The sequence below is a fragment of the Arvicola amphibius genome, chromosome 7, assembly GCF_903992535.2.
Source record: "Arvicola amphibius chromosome 7, mArvAmp1.2, whole genome shotgun sequence".
NCBI lineage: Eukaryota > Metazoa > Chordata > Mammalia > Rodentia > Cricetidae > Arvicola > Arvicola amphibius.
Window position 1 is genome coordinate 103,394,638 of NC_052053.1, and position 20,260 is coordinate 103,414,897.

Consider the following 20,260-nt stretch of genomic DNA (forward strand, 5'->3'; position numbering starts at 1 on the left):
AAACGTGATGGAAATTTTACTGATTTTAATAGCTAATTTTATTCAGACATATGAAAAATAAGAAACCAGTGACTAACAAACCAATAAGCTGTGATATCATGTATCAGAGAAAAATTACATATATTATATAAAATTTTATATATAACATATTCCATATATTATATAATGTATTATATATGACATGTAAAATATATAATATATTTGACTCATATATACTTATTTATGATTTGTATTGTTTAATTGTTTGAATTGAAGTCAATAAGATTAGGGTGACAATGAGATAAATAGTGGCACGTCATAATTTTAAAAATATTCAAGTGTGAATTCCTTTATGGGAAAATAAAAACTATCAAATCGTGCTTTTACATATCAAGGGACTGAAATATATTTCTTCTGTCTTTTCCTCTTTTTCCATATTTTGCCCAATCTCTCTCCCACTGTGTAGAATCAAATTAAACCCACTTCTCAGCTTGTTACAGGCTTGCCATTGTACTATCTTTATTGTTGCAAAGATTTCATTTCATAGTCACTCAGCCCCAGCTTCTTCCTGTGGTGTGTCTTGCTAGTGCGCTCTCCAAATGGAGCTGCTTTCTCTAAGTTCATTTTTAAGACCTACAGGATTGTGCTACGAAACACTATTCATGATTTGAAAGTTTTCATCCACCCTCATGTTTTTGAGACTTCCTTGAGCGTTTTTATCACACACCACTAATGAAGTAATGAGTAATTCACTGTAGTTGATTGCTTGATGGTCACAGCCTTCCTCTTACTTATCCATGACATCCAAATTCCCGTACTTTACACATGAAACAAGGTGGAGATAATATACATCCCTGCCTTGTCTGAGAAACACTGTCTCTGAGCCAGAGAGCATATGCACAAGGCAGTAGTATGCAAATTCTACAAAGAATGCCTCACATGGCTGCCCAGAGAGCCCTTCTAGTCTCCCGGTCCCTAACTATGACTGAGGCTTCTGGTTTTCTACTTCCTTGCTGTGTCGTAGTAGTAGCTAAAGTTTTATAGTTAAATCACACACACACACACACACACACACACACACACACACACACACACACACAGCACTGTCTGACTTTTGTTTTTGCTAAAGGAAAATAAAAAGGTATTCTATAACATATTAGGACTCTAAGGACTTTCCACTCTATTTTGTTTTATAATCTAGTAATTGAATTTCCAAGTCTTAGATTATTTGCTGTGTGTTAGAGAACATAAAAAGTATTGGTTGGAGGTTTAAGGGAAGTTCTGGCATTTGAAGCTTGTCAAGGGTTCGGTGGGAACCACTACAGTCTTCTCATTTTCTTTAATCTGAAACTTGAAAGAAATCTGCTCTGCTTTTTTTTTTTTTTTTTTGGAATAGTGAAGTGGAAGAGCGATTATGCAGGCTAGGTAGGGGGACTTGAGGAGCAGACAGATGCTTTCAAAATTAATTTCCCCTCCCCACTGGAAAGCCATTCCCAATCCCTTACTCAGGTCATCAAATTAGACAAGCAAAGCAGAGCTGTTAAGAGTTACTGATGGGATGTCACAAGCAGTCTTATCAACGCAAGATTACCTCAGCAGCCCGCAGGAGGGCATCAGACACGATCATGGCATCAATCGGTTCCGTTTGGCTGAGGACCGCTTCTCGCAGAGCCACCGAGGAAAGCTGTAGGAAGGAAGAGATGCCTCAGTGAACCCTGACTCCCCAGGTTAGGGGTACCCAGTACTGTTCGGATTTCCTTTAATATGACCTGGACCTACTTTTGTGACTCCATCTAAATCCTTTTAAGACCATGTAAGTTTGAGTTGTAAAACCTTTTGGTTAGGATCAACGGTATAAAATAATGTCTTTAAATTATTTTTTAAATTACTTCTTTTGAATCCCAAAGATGATGGTTTTGTTCAATTTTTCAGTTTTCCTCCTTAGCGCCTCTCTCTCTCAGGGCTCTTTTTCTTCTTTGACTACATATCTCAGTTTATACTCCCATCCCTCATCTACCTCCACTGTTGCCACCGTTCCCACACTGAACCCCATACTTAGCAACAGCATAAGTCACCCTGTGTTGAGTGAGTTCTTGGATTAAGCATTTGCAAGTATGTAGATGACAGCCTGTGTATTATATTGCCCTTTCTGAGTGGTGACTATGTACTTGGGGTGCTTCCATCTAGGAACATTGCTGGCCAGTGGAAAAGTGAGATGGGTTGATGGGGCTCATAATTAAGGTTTTTTATTTATTTAATTTTAGAGCTAAAATATTCTTTTCTCTGTTGGAAGTCTATCAGCCTTACAGCTGTCTTGGCTGTTAAATATAATGAGGACTGCTTATGGGCTCTCGATGAGAGAATACAGAATGCAGGAATAAAGAAATCCTGTTATGAGCCAAAGTCACATTTCTCAAATATGTTCTTGGCAGATGTAAATAGAGGATGGGCAGATGCTGAGTCGACCCTGATAGAGCCTGGGCTAATCCTGAAGAGAATATCCCCCCTCACTCCAACGTTCAAATTTTATTACCACATCTGTTGTATGGCAAGAACGTGGCCATTTTACAGGATCAGACTAGTGTAGGAGGTTTGCTGCAACCTCATGAATCACAGAGAGGAAGCCACAGGAGAGAAGACACAGTGTGTCTCCCTTAGAAGCCACAGTCACCCATCTTTTATATGCATTTGTATCCTTGAGTGTGGGAGAGCAAGGAAGTAGAGCTGACCTGTGCACATATTTTTATACCACCACCCAAGAAGCAGTCCCGTAGTGTTCCAGCCGTCATGTGACCTGTTACAATCTGTAATTTCATGCACATTATCTTTTTAATCTTTACCCTGAGCTATATTATCGCTGTCATCATTTTGCTGATGAATAAGCTAAGACCAGAGAGAGAGGAGGGGTCTGATGACTTGCTCGTTAAATATAGCTTGCAGTTGGCTTTCTAATGCAGGGTCCTCGGGTTTATCCTGGTTCTCAGTTCCAGAGGAGAGATGGGTCACTGCTGTGAAACTCATCCCATTTTCGCACCGACGGAATGAACTAGAAGGCAGTTGTAATTCCTAAAGGGCAGCTTAGCAATCTGTATGAGTAGAAGCTATATAGCATAATTGCTACTTCTAAAATGTGAGACCCTTCAAATTCCATTAACCATTCAATAACTGCTCTGGGTTTGGGCCATCTTAAGTCAGGACTTTAGAAATCCCAATAAAATAGTCATCATTTGCAAGTCAAATATGCAAGAAAACAAACATGCCTTCTCCACTTAACAACATAGCTTTGTCCAGTCATCAGTATTATCTGGGCAACCTTGAGCAGAAATAGTATAAATGCATATCTAAAACTTTATATATTATTTATAATATTTTATCTTAAAATTTTATATATTTTATATTTATATTATAATAAATTCTAACATGTATTTTATGATATATAAATGTTATATATGTAACTATATATTTAAATAATAATATACATTGTAGTTAGAATGAATATCGTATTATGGTTATATTTGCATTTCTGATAGCTAGTGCGTGTTGAACATTTTTTCTTCATATAGCTGTGGCTGTATTTCTATGTTTGAAAAATGTCTAATTCAGGGAATTTATTCATTTCCAACTGGATTCAATTTTTGGTTGAGCATTTTAAGTTTTTTATGTATTCTGAATGCAATCCTTTGTTAGACAAATGTAATCCTTTGTATCTGTCCTCACTCTGTTGTCTGGGAGGAGATTCACCTGACTTTTGTCGCCTTGCCTCAGAGTCTCACCCCGGCTGTTGCTGGCCTCATGGTCTTCAAGTGTTTCCTCTCTGTCTTCTAATTGTTTCGTAATTTCGAGTTTCAAACTTAGTCCTTTAGTCCTGTTGATTTTCTGTTGATTTAGGCATAGGCTGAGAGGAAGGGATGAAGTTCATTCTTCTGCATATGAGTATTCAGTTTTCCCAGGATTGTTTATTACGTATGCTTTCTAATGTATTTGTATATGTGTGTATTTTTGTGTGCATGTGTGAATGAGTAAGTATGTATACATGTGTGTGGGTGAGGGAATGTGTGCATGCGTGTATGAGTATATGTGAGTGTGCATGTATGAGCGTGTGAGTGTGCATGTATGAGCGAGTGTGAATATGTGCATGTATATGACTGAGCCATGTACATGAGCATGTGTGTGTGCATGTATGTGTGTGTGAATGTGCATGTATGAGTGTGTGTGAGTGTGTGCATGTACATGATTAAGTGTGTGTGCACATGTGTGTGTGTGCATGCATGCATGTCCAGGAGTGAACCTGTGAGTTCGTGTGTGTTTTACCTCCCTCGGGTGTGGACAGTAGTTGTAGATATGTAGATTTAGTTCTGGAGTCTCTATTTTCTCTTCCCGTGTTCTGTATGTCAGAATTTATGCAGTACATCTATCACTGTGGCTTCTGTTGTCCTGTAGAGTGTATTACAATCTCTTATTGTAATTGGCTCCAGCTTCTTCTATTCTTTTATTCTCAAGAATGCTTTTAAACCTTGGAGTATTCTGTGATTTCTTATGAATTTGAGGATTTTTTTCTTTCTGTGAAGAATGACTGGTATTGTGATAAAAGTCACAATAAGGGTCTATATTTTGCTGAGTAGCATGGACATTCTAGCAATATTAATTGTTCTAATCCATATACATGTAAGATATTTTCATTTGTGTGTGTGTGTGTGTGTGTTTATCTTTCTCCAATTCTTTATCAGCCTTTTGCAATTTTCATTTGTGCAGGTCATTTTCTCTCTGAGATTAATTCACTCCCAGGTATTTGATTTTCAATAGCTATTACAAATGTGCTTGCTTTGTCATTCCTTTCTCAGCAAGTTCATTATGGTGCATAAAAAGGCTACTGATGTTTCTATATTGGTTTTGTATCCTGAAACTACCAAATTTAGCTGCCTATCCTTGTAGTCTTCTGAGGAGGTCTTTAAATTGTGGTTTACAGGATTATATGACTTCCTTTCTCTTTGGGCATCATATTTTTTCCTTTGGCCTGATTGCTCTGTCTAAGAGTGCCATACTTTGAGGACTGTGAGGGTTACGAGTGGACCATGTTGTCTAGGTCTTATATGAAACAGTCTCAGCACCTTTCCATTCACTATGATATTGCTGAGACCGTCATTTGTGGCTGCCTTATACTGGGTTCATTTGTTCTCTTCCTTTGCTTATCTCTGATACTTCTTTACTGAGTGTTTATGGGACCTCTGGATAACCTGTCATTGATGAGAATGGATGTGGATATGCACAGCCACCCTGTGCTGTAGCTTATTTCTCTCTTTAGATGTAACAGTACTTTCCTTGTAACAGTGAGTACTGCTGTGGTACAATGGGCTGTTCCCTGTCACTTGTATTATTTTTAATAAAATGCTGATTGGCCAGTAGCCAGGCAGGAAGTGGAGGCGGGGCAATGAGAATTCTGGGGAGAGAGAAGTTTCAGTTTGCAGTTGTGACTCAGGTGCAGAGGAAGTAAGATGTGACCTGACAAATAAGGTCCTGAGCCTTGTGGCTAATATAGACAAGATTAATGGGTTAATATAAGATGTTAAGAGTTAGTTAATAAAAAAAAGCCTGAGCTACTAGGCGAACCAGTTTATAATTAATGTAGACCTCTGTGTGTTCCTTTGGTATGGAATAACTGAAAGACCATGGTAGTACAGAAAACCTCAGTCAACAGAGTATTTTATTTTATTTTGAGACAGGAGTATTCTCTAGCCCTGACTTTCCTGGAACTTGTTCTATAGGGCTTAGAACTTTCAGAGATCTGCTTGCCTCTGCCTCCTAAGTGTTGGCTTAAACTGAGGTATTCTAGTATTAGTTAGATATACATATTTTGTCTCCCATTGTGTAGACTGTTTTCATTAACACATATCACCTCTCTGTGTCTTTCTATCATTTTTGGTTTGCAGTCTGCTTGCCTAAGCATAGCCATTCTTGCTTGTTTGATGTGGAGTGACTTTTCTGATCCATCAATTTCTGTGTTTGTGTATCCTCAATAGCGAAGATGTCAGTCCTACTTGTAAGCAGCATGTTGGATCTTGCTTTTTAGTGCATTTGGTGAATATTTATTTTTATTTGAGGCTTTTAATGTGTTTGCATCTAAGGTTATTAGTGTTATGTGTAGGATGATTTGTATCATTTTGTTCATTTTCGGGTCTCAAATACTTACATTCTAGTCAAGATCCATGCTTTATCTTTGTTGTTTTCTGTATGGATGAGATTTTATTCTCTTTATCTTTTATGTAACTGCTCTTCTACAGGCTTTAGTTTTCTTTGCATCTTTTCACAGGGGCATCTATTATTCTTTTCTTTTTCACCTGCTGGCATAGCCTCTCTTGAGCATATTTTGTTAAGGTTGCTCTAGGGTTGATGGATTCCCTAATTTTTATTTTGGACGGTCACCTTGGACATTGTTTTAGCTCTCCTTTGCTCCTCTATGGCATCTCTCAGTGTAATAGTCGTGGTTAATGATCTTTCTTTCCCTCCCTAACTTTTAATAAAGTGTCATATTCTCTTGTAGTTCATTGGTTTTCTGCTTAAAAATCTCCCATGAATTTAATGGGGCTTAAGTGTGAGTAAATGTCTTTTTTTAAAAAAGAATTTGGAAGTTTGGCTATGAAATGTAGTGATGAAGACATGTTTGAGTCAAATCTCTAAGGGATCATTCGGGTTTTCTGGGCCTTCTCTGTCTGTATCTCTTTAAGCTTAAAGAAGTTATCAGCTTTTTCTTTGTCAGTATGGAAGCTTCATCTTCTCTTTTCTTTTTGTTCAGGTCTTAAGTTTTCATGTAGCCAGCATGATCTTGAACTCATCATGTAACCAAGGGTGACCTTGAACTTTGGATTCTTCTGTTTCTGCCTTCTGGTTCTGGAGTTCCAGACATGTGACACCATGTCCTGTTTTATGCAGTGCTGGAGTTCAAACCCAGGGCTCTTTCCATGTTAAGGAGGCACTCTACCAATGGAGCTACCTTCCCCATGCCTAGGATGGAACTTATAAAAAAAACTACCATAATCTTGAGCCCGCCACTCCTGAATATGCACCTGGGGGACTCTGAGACCCACCATCGAGATGCTTGCCCATCCATAATCTTTGCTGCACCATTCACAGGAGCTGAATAATGAAACGAGCCTTGATATCTATCAGTAGATGAGTGGGTAAAGAAAATGCGGTACTTATACTCAGTGGGATCTTAGTCAGCCATAAACAAAAATGAAATTGCGACGTATTCAGGAAAATGGATGAAACTGGGACTCATTTGTTGTGTGGATAGGTTTTCTGTGCTTTCCTTTTTCCTTGGCTCCTGGAAGGGTCATAATTTGAACATTTGTTCACTTGTACACGTCTCATAAATCTTGGAAACTTTCTTTGCTCTTTCTAATGAGTTTTCTCTTTCATTTCTTCAGTGTAACAGTGGCACTTCAGAAGGTCTGTCTTTAAATTCGGACATTGTTCTGCTTGCTCTATCTTGTTGTTGAGGCCCTTGTTCATATCTTTTATTTGACTTATTTCATTCTTCAGGTCTGAAGTTTATAGTTGGTTTCTTTTGATTATTTCTCTTTGTTGAATTTCTTATTCATTTCATTAATTGGTTTCTTTGTTTCACAGAGTTATTTATAATCTCTTATATGTCACTGAATGTCCTTCAAATTAATCTTTTGAATTCTTGCTCAGGGATTTTGTCTATTACCCTATCTCTGGAGTCTTGTTGGAGAATAATTGTACTCTTTTAGATTTATCATGTTACCTTGCTCTTCCAGACTTTATGTTTCCTTATGCTGATATTTGGAACAGTTGTCTCCACTACTGAGTGACTTCCATATTTGGAGATTTTTTTTGACCCTGTCTGATTAGTAGGATGTATTGGTTTTGGCTCAAGTTGGCCTTTGCAGTCACGGTCTCCAAATAACTTCAATTGTAATCAATGGCTGTGATTCATTCACAGGAAGCGGGATCATAAAGAGTGCTGCTCTCTGCAGGGCTGTCAGGTGGGGCTATTTTAGCAGCCCAGGGGGGTATGGTACACAGAGAAGTAGGGAAGAGTGCTTATTTCAGGGGCTCGGGCAAGCGTAATGCAGCACACATGCAAAAATATGAGGATTGTGTGCCAACTTCTGCGAACCATATTCCAAGGAAGCAAGGTTAGAGGGTCCTTAGGCAGGTGTGGCATGGTTCCCATGGTAGAGAGAGCAGGGCGCTTGTGTGGCCCACATCTATCAAGTCTCCAGCAGTAATGTGGACCTAGAGACACTCTAGCACCCAGAGAGGAGTTACACAGGAAGTCAGTCAGGTAGGGGGAAGGCAGCAGCAGCAGCCCAGGCAGGAGAGAATGTGCTTCATCACTTGAGTTCCTCATCTGTTTGGAGCAGCGTCATGACATGCCCTCCCTGAGGACTTGGAAAGGTTGCAGGATTATCCAGCCCCCCCATTTAGGGTGCAAGTGTGAGCTATTGGGGGTCTCCTATGTATTTTTTTTTTTGTGATAGAACTTTTCGGGGATCAAGCTGGTCTTGACATGGGCAGTTGATATCGGGCTCTTTTCCCTTCTTTACTCAACCATGTAGAGCCCTCATGACCCAGTATATCTCCATTTCATCCTCTCTGCATGCTAGCTCTCTCCTACAAACACTGTTTGAATAGTAGCTGCCCTCCCCTCCCTTCATCCTTTCCCATCTTTGTGGTCACTTCTGTTGCCACTAACCAGTCATCTTGCCATAGACTTCCTGCTATCATGAACAGTGCACCGCTTTTTGGGGGCATGTAGCAGCTCACCCCTTAATCCTACATTTACTTTTGATGTTCTAACCATATCAACATGTATTGGCTCCAGACACCAGCTTTGGAATTCTCCTATGGGATACACTTATTTATGAACCATTTTCCTCATTTTTGCTGAGGCTCAGGAAATCCCTCTGAAGATCTACTATCTCTCAACTGACTGTAGCAGCAACATTCCTACGGTCCCCTCTGTCTTCTTTAACTTTACTTTGCCCCCCACCATTATTATCCTTCATTTTTTGGTGGAATTTAGTAGTTATTAACTAGTTTTCATTTCCTATTTCCATTTAAAAGAGTAGTGCATTGGAATATCACCAGAGACAAGAAGGCAACACAGCCAGCTATGAACTTCCCCACCAGTGTGATCTAAGTAACAGATGCAGTTACTGATACTGGTAGACTCTGAAGGAGATGATGTGATTGGTTATGGCTGTAGATGGACAGCTATTATCAGTGAAAATTCCCTTTTATCCTTGCAGGACACCCCCACTCCAGTGAATTCTGGAAGTAGCAACGGGACCAAACTGCATATCCTGTTTTCTCCCATATATAGATGTCTACTGTAATATTTCATTCATAAATTAGGGATACTAAGACATTAGCAATAATAATAATAATCACCACAAAACAATTCTAGTAGTGTATTGTGATAAGATGTGGCCACTCTCCAAAACACATTTTTAATTTGTACTTTTACTTTTCAACTAAAGAAGTATTTTATGAGTTCTCCTCAGACAATTTGAATTTCAAGAGTCATTATTATTGCATTTTGAGACTATCATTAAGAAATGGTTACTCAAATATACACAATGCCAGACTAGAGTGGCATATCTGCTAACTGAGACAGTGGGTTGGAGACCAACTGGGGAGCGTGTAATGTATAGACTCATATAGATTTTGGATACCCTGAGCAGATGGTGGGGCTCACATCCCTAGGAGGGGGTATGGAGTAAGATTGCAAGAGCTTTCATCATGCTGTTCAGAATGACACAAGATTTTAAACTTTTGAACTGTACATTCCAGAATTTGTAAATCGGATCATGCTTGGTCATTTGAAATCAGAAAAAACAAAACAATGGACAAGGGGTGTGTGGCTGTACCGGTGCCTTTCAGTGACAATGTGCTTCATGCAGTTATAGTCAGCGTACCATCGTAACTGAGATTCAAGCACGGCAGGTGTGAAACGTGTTTAACAGAACCCCAGTGCTTGGAATTTGTGCATATAGAAACTGTAGGAGCTACTCTCTCTGCCTCTCTGTTTCTCTTCACACACGAAATAGCTTCTAAAGTTGACTGTCAGCAGGAAGTTTTAGCAACAGTGGTTAAAACATGTTTTAGCATGTAACATGTCTTAGCATGTTACTGACTATACATATCCTCCCACAGGTTGCAAATGTCTAATGGATACAAAAATTTCACTGAAATAATGTTTTTTCATATTTTAGTTCATTTTGCAGGGGCATCAGTTTAGGCAAAATGAACCAGTAAGACGATAATGTGATTTTATGTAATAGTCTAAAACGTGACACAAAAATATCGATTCCTTTTTGTCTTTCAGTTTTATGTATGGAGAATTGACCGACAAGAAGACCATTGAGAAAGTCAGGCAGACTTTTGACAACTACGAGTCAAACTGTTTCGAAGTTCTTCTGTACAAAAAAAACCGTAGGTATTTCTGTTATCATTAAGATGACCTAGGTCTCTTCTAAATGTTATAGTTTAAGGAATGGTAGCTGAGCAACAAGGTAGAGAAGATACCGTGTGCTATGACTGCTCTTGGTGTCGGGGGAGAGGTTGCTGGTGAAATTGGAAAGATTAATAAATGATTCTACCTATGAAATCCCCTCAAAATGGAAGCAAAACAGTTTATATTGTTTTATTTTAACATATTTATTTTAATTTTATTTAAAAATACATTATGTGTATGAGTGTTTTGCTTATATGTATGCATGTGTAAAATATGTGTGCTTGGCCAAAGTCCGAAGAAGGGGTTGGATCTCCCCAGGACTGATGTTGCAGAGGGTTGTGAGCTGCCTGTGGGTGCTGGGAACTGAACTCAGATCCTCTCCAAGAGCAGCAGGAGCTCCTAACCGCTGAGCCATCTCTCCAGCCCCGCATTTTTATTTTCAACATCATGGTTGTCCATATTGATTAGGTACAAAGTAACGCTATGATTTACAAATACAAAAGGAATACTTAAACAAATAACCTTCAACCCTTCAAATACTGACTTTTTGTGGTGGGAATACTGGAAACTGCTCGCACGGCAACTTCGGTGTCTGCACTATATGCTGTTATCATTAACCGTGTTCACCATGCTGTGCAGTGCGTTTCATAACCAGACAGAGAAACTTTTCTCATGTGTCACCTAGTCTTTCTATTCCTAGATCATCTTCCCTTCATTCCTACCCAGCCCTACCGCTGAGAACCTCTACTGTCTGACATGTGTTTAATCATGTTTTTAATCATGTGCTTAAGTCCCACTTAAAATAAGTAGGTTTTATATTGTTCTTCTGTGCCTGGCTTATTTAACTTACTATTTAGTATTATGCTCTTTTATTCCTTCCATGTTGTTGCGAATACCACAATCTCTCTCTCTCTCTCTCTCTCTCTCTCTCTCTCTCTCTCTCTCTCTCTCTCTCTCTCTCTCTCTCTCTCTCTCTCTCTCTCTCTCGTATCTGCATGTGTGTACACTTAAAATTTTACAACAGAATCACCATATGACATTGAAGTCATTTGGAGGTCAGAGGAAGACTTTAGGCATCTTCTATGATCTTCTGCTGGCTCTGGTTGAGACAAGACCTCTCACTTGAGCTTCTATTTTTCAGCTAGACTAGCTAGTTTGTAAACCCTATCAGTCCCTCTGTCTCTGCCCACTTCCTTGTCTCCTGTTTCGCCCACTGCTGGGGTTACGAGCATACACAGTGATGCTTAGCTTTTTATGTCGGTTTGGGATCCAAACTCAGGCCCTTCCGCTTACTCAGCAAGCATTCCTACCCACTGAGTCATCTTCCCAGTCCAAGAAATTCTTTTAAATGCTGAGCAGGATTCCATGTTCTATACACATTTCATTTCTTATCAGTTCATCTGCTAATGGACATTTAGGTCAATTCTAAAATTGGCTATTGCAAATGTTAGTGCAACGAACACGAGCATGCAGATATCCCTTGTTTCGCAGATTTCCAGTCTTTAGGGTAAATAGCCAGAAATGGCGCTGCTTCAACATATGGTGATTCTATTTTAAAATTTTAAAATTAGTCTCTGAGTAGGTTTTCTATAGTGTCTGTACCAATGGATGCTCACAATGCATTTTTATAGATTCACTTTTCATAGTTACTGTATAAATGTCACTGAGGTGGCTATGTGGTTATTTGATGTCAGCCTTTACAAACATAGCCTTTAGCTAGATGTTGCCTGGGGAAGGGGAATGTCCTCAGAACAGGCCATTCACATCTGGTAAATGTCTGCTGATTGTTGTGAATATTCTCTGGGGTTAGGAAAGTATATCACCAATTGTCAAATATGCCATCACATAGAACCTCATGGACAGCCTGTTTGGGAGGTTAAAACAAAAATTAACCAATCAGCCAACCACCACCACGGCCACCAGGCCTCACTGCATATTCCCAAACTTCAAGCCTTCTATTTGACTTGGCTTTATTGCATGGATATGAAGAGTCCCTTCATAACCCTTAATCAAGAATCAATGGCCAAATGACATCTGTGTGCAAAGGTTTTCCCATGGAATCTCACAGGGTATATTAAGGGCACACCTAAGGGCAGAGCCCATGCACAGTAGTAGATGGCCTCCACAAACTGAACTCAATGGTAATTTTGTAAACTTTTTGTTGCATATTGATTTGTTTTGGCATTTTTTCTTTTGTCTTTCTGGTCTTTTGCTCGTATGATTTCTGATTTTGTGTTTTTGTGGGTTTATTTGTGTGTGTGTATGTGCTTTTACTTCTGGGTTGGGTGTTTTTGTTTGTTTGCCTATTTGTTTTCTGAAGAGAGAGAGAGAACGAGAGCGAACCAGAGAGCGAGCGAGCAAGCTAGCGAGTTAGCGAGAGAGAGAGAGGGGGGGGGGGAGGGAGAGAGAGAGAAAGAATGAAGACATGGAGTTGGGTGGGTATGCAGGGTGGGGAGAATCTTGGAGGAGTTGGGAGAGGAGAAACTGAGATCAAAATATATTGTAAGAAAAAAATTTGTTTTCAATAAAAATGTATATGAAAAAAGTGTGTGTGCGCGCGCGCATGTGCTTTCATGGTAAATGATGACAAAATCCATCCTCATCTTCAGTGGCTACTATAGTGTGATGTGTGAGAGACATTCTAACGTCATCAGAATGCATTTTTTTCTTACAATCAGTATATGTTGGATCTTGTGGCGCACAATTTTTTCCCTCCATTTCTTTCAATTCTTTATGGAATATGTGGAATTAAAATCAGATTTTCTTTTTTAGCACTAGATCCACAAAAGGATAACAGCAGTCGTAGACGCTGCCTCGGAGCAGCGCATTTGCTGGCGGGAGCATCATTTCTCGCGCTTTTACCTCTCAAAACCTCAATCATTTCATCTTGCAGTTTAGAATCAAGTCCAAAGAGATGTTTCTGTTTGCAGTCATACTCAGCTGCCAGCTTGTCACACAGAAAGCAATCAGTTCTCAATGATGTTCTCACCCTGCTGCAGAGGTTGTGGATCCTTCCTGGGTCCTCTCCCCTCAGGTGCTAATGTTTAGTTACGATTCATAAGATGTCCAAACGTCCAGGCCTCTTCATCTTTATATAGATTTGTTAGTCTTGAGATGACCATGGATATATGGCCCAAGTTTAGCAAATAATTGGAGAACGCTCATCATTAAGGCTATTTGCCTTGGCACTTAAGCAGAATGAACAGATATTTGCTGAGTTCTCAGACATTGTAGCCAAGTCCACAGTTTGAGTTTGTCAGTAGTACCTTAATGGGATTCTGTTTTGTTTATTTACTTTAAAATCTATTGGTGACGACTTGAAATTTGCATTATTATAATTCTTCTTCCGGGATAGTTTAAATGTTCTACATTGTACATGGCTTGAAGTTATTATATGACTTTTGTTCAAGTCGGCCTGGCTCTCTAAGGTGAACTGTGTATTGTATGTAGGTGTGTGTGTATAGCTGTTAAGAGACAGATCCGGCAGCCCTGTAGATGAAAGCTCCTGCTCTCCTCTGTGTGCTCTCTGCATCCATCTTTATTTTTGATTTTTCGTTTGATAAGGATAGATATTATCCAGGCATTAGGGTAGCATACAAGTATCTTGGTCAGTTGTAAAGGACTTTTATAAGTCATCATCTAAGAACGTCTTTTGCATATCAAACTGGAAAGAGTGTATTTTGTGAGTTTGGAAAATGTTAGATAGGAAAACTGACATATCTGTAGAAGACCTTTTGGGGAACGCCTGAATTCCAAGCCCCCCATGACTTCCATCATGTGAGTAGGTTAGGTTAAACACTATTTGCCAATGGGGTCGTTGAGGTTTATGATTCACTTGATCAGGGGTTGGCACTCCAGTTTGTACCCTCTTTTTTATTTCTTCCTATCTAGTGTCCTTATTAAAGGAGGCATTTTCTGCTCTGGGGAAAGTTTAGTATCTCTGGAGCCAAGACAGAACCGAGCACCTATGTTCCTGGTGTGCAGGGACCAGGCTCTGCTCTGAGTGGTTGGGAGTGCACCTCCATCCATCTTTCTCAGATTCCTTGTCCGTCTGACCCCTAGCACCAGAATATAAAGGAGATTTCACCAGCTACCTGAAAACATTCTGCCTGTGATGGGGGAAATCTGAGCCTATGAGCTGGAACGATTCTACCTCGGTGTTGAGAAACAACTTCTCAGAGAGTTCTGTCTATGCCAGAATTTGGAAATGTGGCTGTTTCCATGGATGTGGTACCAGTTTTTTTTTTTTTTTTTTTGTCCAGATTTCTAGCAGGACCTGGCAACCAGAAAGGATTTTCAAAGCCTCTTTCTCTTTGTTTCTGACCCCTTTGCTGCTAGCCCACCGTGCTGGAACAGCCTCAGGTCAAGCACACAGCAGCCTCTGGCCCCTGTGAATTGTAAAACTGCCTGTCACTCACAGCTCTGACACAGTGTAACACAAGGAGCAGGAAACAGAGAGCGAGTCTGCTTCAGAGATGACGTGGTTGTTTCCCACGTCTGTTTCTTACTCTGCAGTCATCGTGGAAAGGGCTGAGTCCTATGGGCCTGCTGGGACTACAGAAGACTCAGTGGTGGAGCTGACCGTTACCTTATAAATCTCTGCACTGCTCTGGCTCCTTGAGCCTGCTAAGAACACTCCACTTGTCTAAAGGACAAGCTAGCCCTCACATGACTTAGAGAGATTCCCTAAGTTTAGTCAATAATTTTTTTCATTTTGTATTTTTTTATTAAATTATATAATTTTACAATTTTTCACCTCCTCCCCTCCTCCCACTTCCCTTCCCCTTCCCCACCTCCCTCCCCCTCCCTCTCCAGTCCAAGGAACAATCAGGGTTCCCTGCCCTGTGGGAAGTCCAAGTTCCTTCCCCATCCATCCAGGTCTAGGAAGGTGAGGATCCAAACAGACTAGGTTCCCACAAAGCCAGTACATACAGTAGAATCAAAACCAGTGCCACTGTCCTTGGCTTCTCAGTCAGCCCTCCTTGTCAGCCACGTTCAGAGAGTCCGGTTTGATCACATGCTCCATCAGTCCTAGTCCAGTTGGCCTTGGTGAGCTTCCATTAGATCAGTCCCATTGTCTCGGTGATTGACGCACCCCTCACGGTCCTGACTTCCTTGCTCATGTTCTCCCTCCTTCTGCTCCCCATTTGGACCTTGGGAGCCCAGTCCAGTGCTCCAAGAGCACTGTTATTACCTGGATGTTTAAACAGAATCAGCAGTGGCTTTAGGTGATGTAGCCTTGGATGCAGATGGGAAGGAGCTTGTTATTTGGCTATTAGGGAACCCCTAATGCTGTTAGTTGGTACCTCCTGTAGCTGCACATCCACTCTCCAAATCCTAAACCTGACAAAACCCCCTCTGTCCCTAAGAATGAATGGTTTGAGGAGCTGATTGCACCTTTGTTTGATAAAAATATTATGGAAAATGTATTTTTAAATTTTTTTTAAAAAAACCTATGATGTGTATTGCCACTTCGTGAATAATTATTCTCTTGAGGGTATTTCTTATGCCTTCATTTATTCATTCTTTGCAATATGTCAGTTCCTGGTCCGTCCAGATCTTGAGCTTTGATCCCTGAAGCCCTCAAAGGAGAGAGTGCAGTGGCTCTCCTTTGAAGAAGGATGTGGCAGCGTTGGGCCTTGAGGGGCAGGAGGCAGTGGCTCTAGAAGACACCCAAGAGTCTCAGACTGTGAACACCTGTGTTATTTTCCTTTCCTTTTTAAGATTGCCCTGAGGTTTCAGGTAGCACTCTGTGTACAGTACGTATCAAGTACCGTTGATGTCTTCTGTGATTGGGGACACATTCAAAGCCATCGAGGTGTCCCATAAGGCCATCTGACTGAAGAGAGAGCCCTGGGATAGAAGCAGCATTTCAGAGGCTTATTTAGGATCCCGACTTGCCAGGGCAGTAGGTGTTGCTGTGACTGTTAATTGGAAACACTTGTCAAAGTGACAAGCCCAGAGAGGCATGTAGGAGTGATCACTCTCAGCGAGCCTGTCAGATGAAGTCTGGGAGAGCGGCAGAGGCCTCGGGACCCAGACCTAAAGGCGATGCGGCCCTTATGGTAGCAGCAAGACTGACTTTGTGCACACAAGTTGGGAAGAGACCCAGTACTTTCCTTTAGAATATTCATATTTTGGGCTAAAATTATAGTCATTAAATTTGAACAACTGGTAGCTGATAGAGAGTCAAACAGGTTTTTTTTGTTTGTTTTGTTATTTCATTTTATATTGAGAACTGAATCGAAGACCTCATGCACACAAGACAAGCATTCCATCATTGAACTACTTTCCCAGCCCTTGGAAGTTTTTTGATTTCAATTTTTATTATTTTTGAGACAGTGTCTTACTAAGTTACCCACTGTGGCCCCGAGCACACGCTGTAGTCTACGCTACCTTGTGATCCTCCTACCTCAGTGTCCTGAGTAGCTGGGATTATAGGCCTGTACTAGCAATTCTGGTTAAAGTATTTTTTTAAAAAAATATTTATTCATTCAAGCAAAGCAACTATTGTTTTGCCATAGAAGCAGCAGAAGCAGGGGCGCGAATCTTTGCTGTCGTCCTATGACAACTCCACTGTCCTTTTCCTCCCTCTCTCTCCACTACAGGAACCCCTGTTTGGTTTTACATGCAAATTGCACCAATAAGAAACGAGCATGAGAAAGTGGTCTTGTTCCTGTGTACGTTCAAGGATATTACGCTGTTCAAACAACCGATAGAGGATGATTCAACAAAAGGTAATTCCCGAAAGGATTATCTGTACCTAAGAAGCTGCTGGCCTTCTATCTGCCACATCTTCTTATGACTCTTCTTTGGTTCTGCATTCATCCTAGTGAGATGCAGCAGGGGAATTCCACTGAATACAGTTAATCTGGGAGCAACCCAATTGGCATTTCAACCCCCTGTACCCAGTGAGCTTTAGCACAAACGATTACACATACCCGGGACTGACTTCACTGAGCTCCTACCACGGGGCTGTTAAGAATTTGATGGAGTTTTGGTCAACTAATTGAGTTTTACTGGCTGATTGCTTTCAGCTTACTTATCAGTTTTTGTTTGCTCAATTGTACGTTCTCTTGTGTGGAAACTGTATAATTTTGTCATAAAGAGAGTGGCTGGCACAAGGCAAGCCTCCCGAGTGGAGCATTATTGACTGCAGCATCCAGAGATGTGGCTACAGAAACCTAGAGCACTCTTGCCTCTCTTAAATGTAATTTATTCCCAATTTATTTTCTCCATTTGGGTTTAAATTAGAAGCCGGTGTCACATAAATGAAGACTTTAAAATTCATTTAGAAATAGGTTTTTATAAAATTTATTTTTTTTTTTTTTGGTTTTTCGAGACAGGGTTTCTCTGTGGCTTTGGAGCCTGTCCTGGAACTAGCTCTTGTAGACCAGGCTGGTCTCGAACTCACAGAGATCCGCCTGCCTCTGCCTCCCGAGTGCTGGGATTAAAGGCGTGCGCCACCACCGCCCGGCTAAAATGTTATTTTTTAAGGACCTCTTAGGAGACCAAAAGGAAATGCCTACTTTTGTGCATTTGCCAAACACTCCCTTCCTTTAAAAATAAAAATAAAACCTACACAGAGATTTAAGCTTTCCAATTGCAACCATAATTACAGAAAATTACATTATTTTATCCTTTGCAGGTGAGTCTAAATGCACAACGATCTATTCACTTGTTCTGTTAGTATCAAATTAAAAAGAGAAACTTTACAATGTGCCAAGTATTGAAAATAGGACCAAACAAATTAATTTATATATGTCTCTGAAATTCCAGACTCTATGAAATCACTTTCTGGAAGATTAAGTAAAATATCTAATTTAGGACTCAGATCCCTCCTTCCCCCTCTCTCATCTTACTGTATGACCCAAGCTGACCTGAAGCTCAGTACTTCTCCTGCCTCAATCTTCTGAATGCTGGAATTACAGGCATGCACCATCACATCCAGCTAGGCCCACTTTTTAAAAAATACGAAAACATATTTCTAATCATCTTTGCACTGAATGTTGATTCATGTCTTTGGAACGTCACCGTAGCATGGTTAATAAAACCCCAGAGGCAGATATTGGTGTTCAACCTGGAGATCAGAAAAGCAAAGCAGTCAAGCCACTAGAGAGCTCTTACCTCTTTGAAATCTTTAGACTGAAAAAAGAGCCAGTTACTGTCTTAGCCCACTTTATAATCCTCTCCAGTGCTGAGATGAAAGGTGTGCACCACTACTGCCCAGCCTGTGTGTCTAACTAGTGTGGCCGCTGGGATTAAAGGTGCGCACCACCACTGCCCAGCCTGTATGGCTGACTAGTGGGGCTGTTTTGTGTTTTGTTTTTCAGGAAAGCTTTATTTATGAAAATACAAATGAAATAACGCCATACTTTATGTTGCTTCAGACAATGGCTAGAAAAGGCATCTCTTTCTCAGTTGTACATGGAGAACTCACCAGACACACTACACTCTGAGTCCTAAAGCCTTTTGATCAATTTAAATGAAGAGATACGTTTGAAAAATGAGTCTCAGATCATAATGCAGTTAAATTAGAATTCTGGTTACCATTTGCTTTACATCTACTATCCACTCATGAGTGAGTACATACTGTGTTTGTTTTTCTGGGTCTGGGTTACCTTACTCAGAATGATTTTTTTTCTAGTTCCATCCATTTGCCTGCAAATGGCAAGGTGTCATTGTTTGTTACAGCTGAATAATATTCCATTGTATAATGTACCACATTTTCTTTATCCATTCTTCAGTTGAGGACATCTAGGTTGTTTCCAGGTTCTGGCTATTATGAATAATGCTGCTATGAACATAGATGCAGGGATGAGGGACTTAGTCCTTCCTCAGCTTAATGTGTCAGCCTTCCTTGACTCCCCGTGGGAGGCCTTACCCTTTCTGAGGAGTAGATGGGGAGTGGGCTCGGGGGAGGTGGGGTAGTAGAGGGAGAGGAGAGAGGGGAACTGTGGTTGCTATGGATGAATTAAACATTTAAAATAAAAAATAAATTAGAACTCAATAACGTAAAGATGTGTGGAAAGCTACAACAATTTAGAAATTAAACAACACATTTCTAAATAAATAAATAAATAAAGCCAAAAAAATCTTGTTACACATACTTTGAACTAAATAAAAATTTAGCTTTTTCAAATTTGTGGAGACTCTAAAGATGGTTCTTAGAAGAAAATATGTAATGTTAGATGCATATATTGCAAAAGAAAATTACTAAAAACTCCAGTAACCTAGTTTTCATCTTGGGAAGCTATACAAAGAAGAGACTTTTTGATGGGGGAGCTGACCAATCCTTTGTCTGAGGGGCGTGACCCCTCCGGGGCTCCAAATACCTTTAAAAGATCCCCATTTGTTTGTTTTTACCCTTTGTTTCCCTGCACTCCTCGCTGGAACCTTGGCTTTTGTAAGTTCCCTTTTCTTTCCTTTATTTATTTTTTTATTTTTTTATTTTTTGGTTTTTCGAGACAGGGTTTCTCTGTAGCTTTGGAGCCTGTCCTGGAACTAGCTCTTGTAGACCAGGCTGGCCTCGAACTCACAGAGATCCGCCTGCCTCTGCCTCCCGAGTGCTCCCTTTTCTTTCCTTTATTAAAGCTGAATATTATATATTAAAGCTAGTCTGGTTAATCATAATTGCCTATCGACCACGCCCCTACAACTTTTAAACCAAAGCAAGCTGAAGACGACATCATGAACCATGTGGGAGAAATCATTGTGAAAGAGACCTCTTCAGGGGAAACCCACCAAAATGTCAGGCTAATTCCTATAATGAAATACCATTAGAGTTAATAAATCTCT

General features: G+C 40.3%; 1 protein-coding gene across 1 annotated transcript in view; it reads left to right on the plus strand.

The window, feature by feature from the left end:
- Positions 1-20,260, plus strand: part of Kcnh5 (potassium voltage-gated channel subfamily H member 5) — a 286,746-nt gene that overhangs the window by 25,521 nt on the left and 240,965 nt on the right. Inside the window, exons 3-4 of the mRNA XM_038337552.1 lie at positions 10,334-10,440; positions 17,071-17,199. Coding sequence (XP_038193480.1) covers positions 10,334-10,440; positions 17,071-17,199 — 236 coding nt within the window. The remainder of the gene's footprint in view (positions 1-10,333; positions 10,441-17,070; positions 17,200-20,260) is intronic.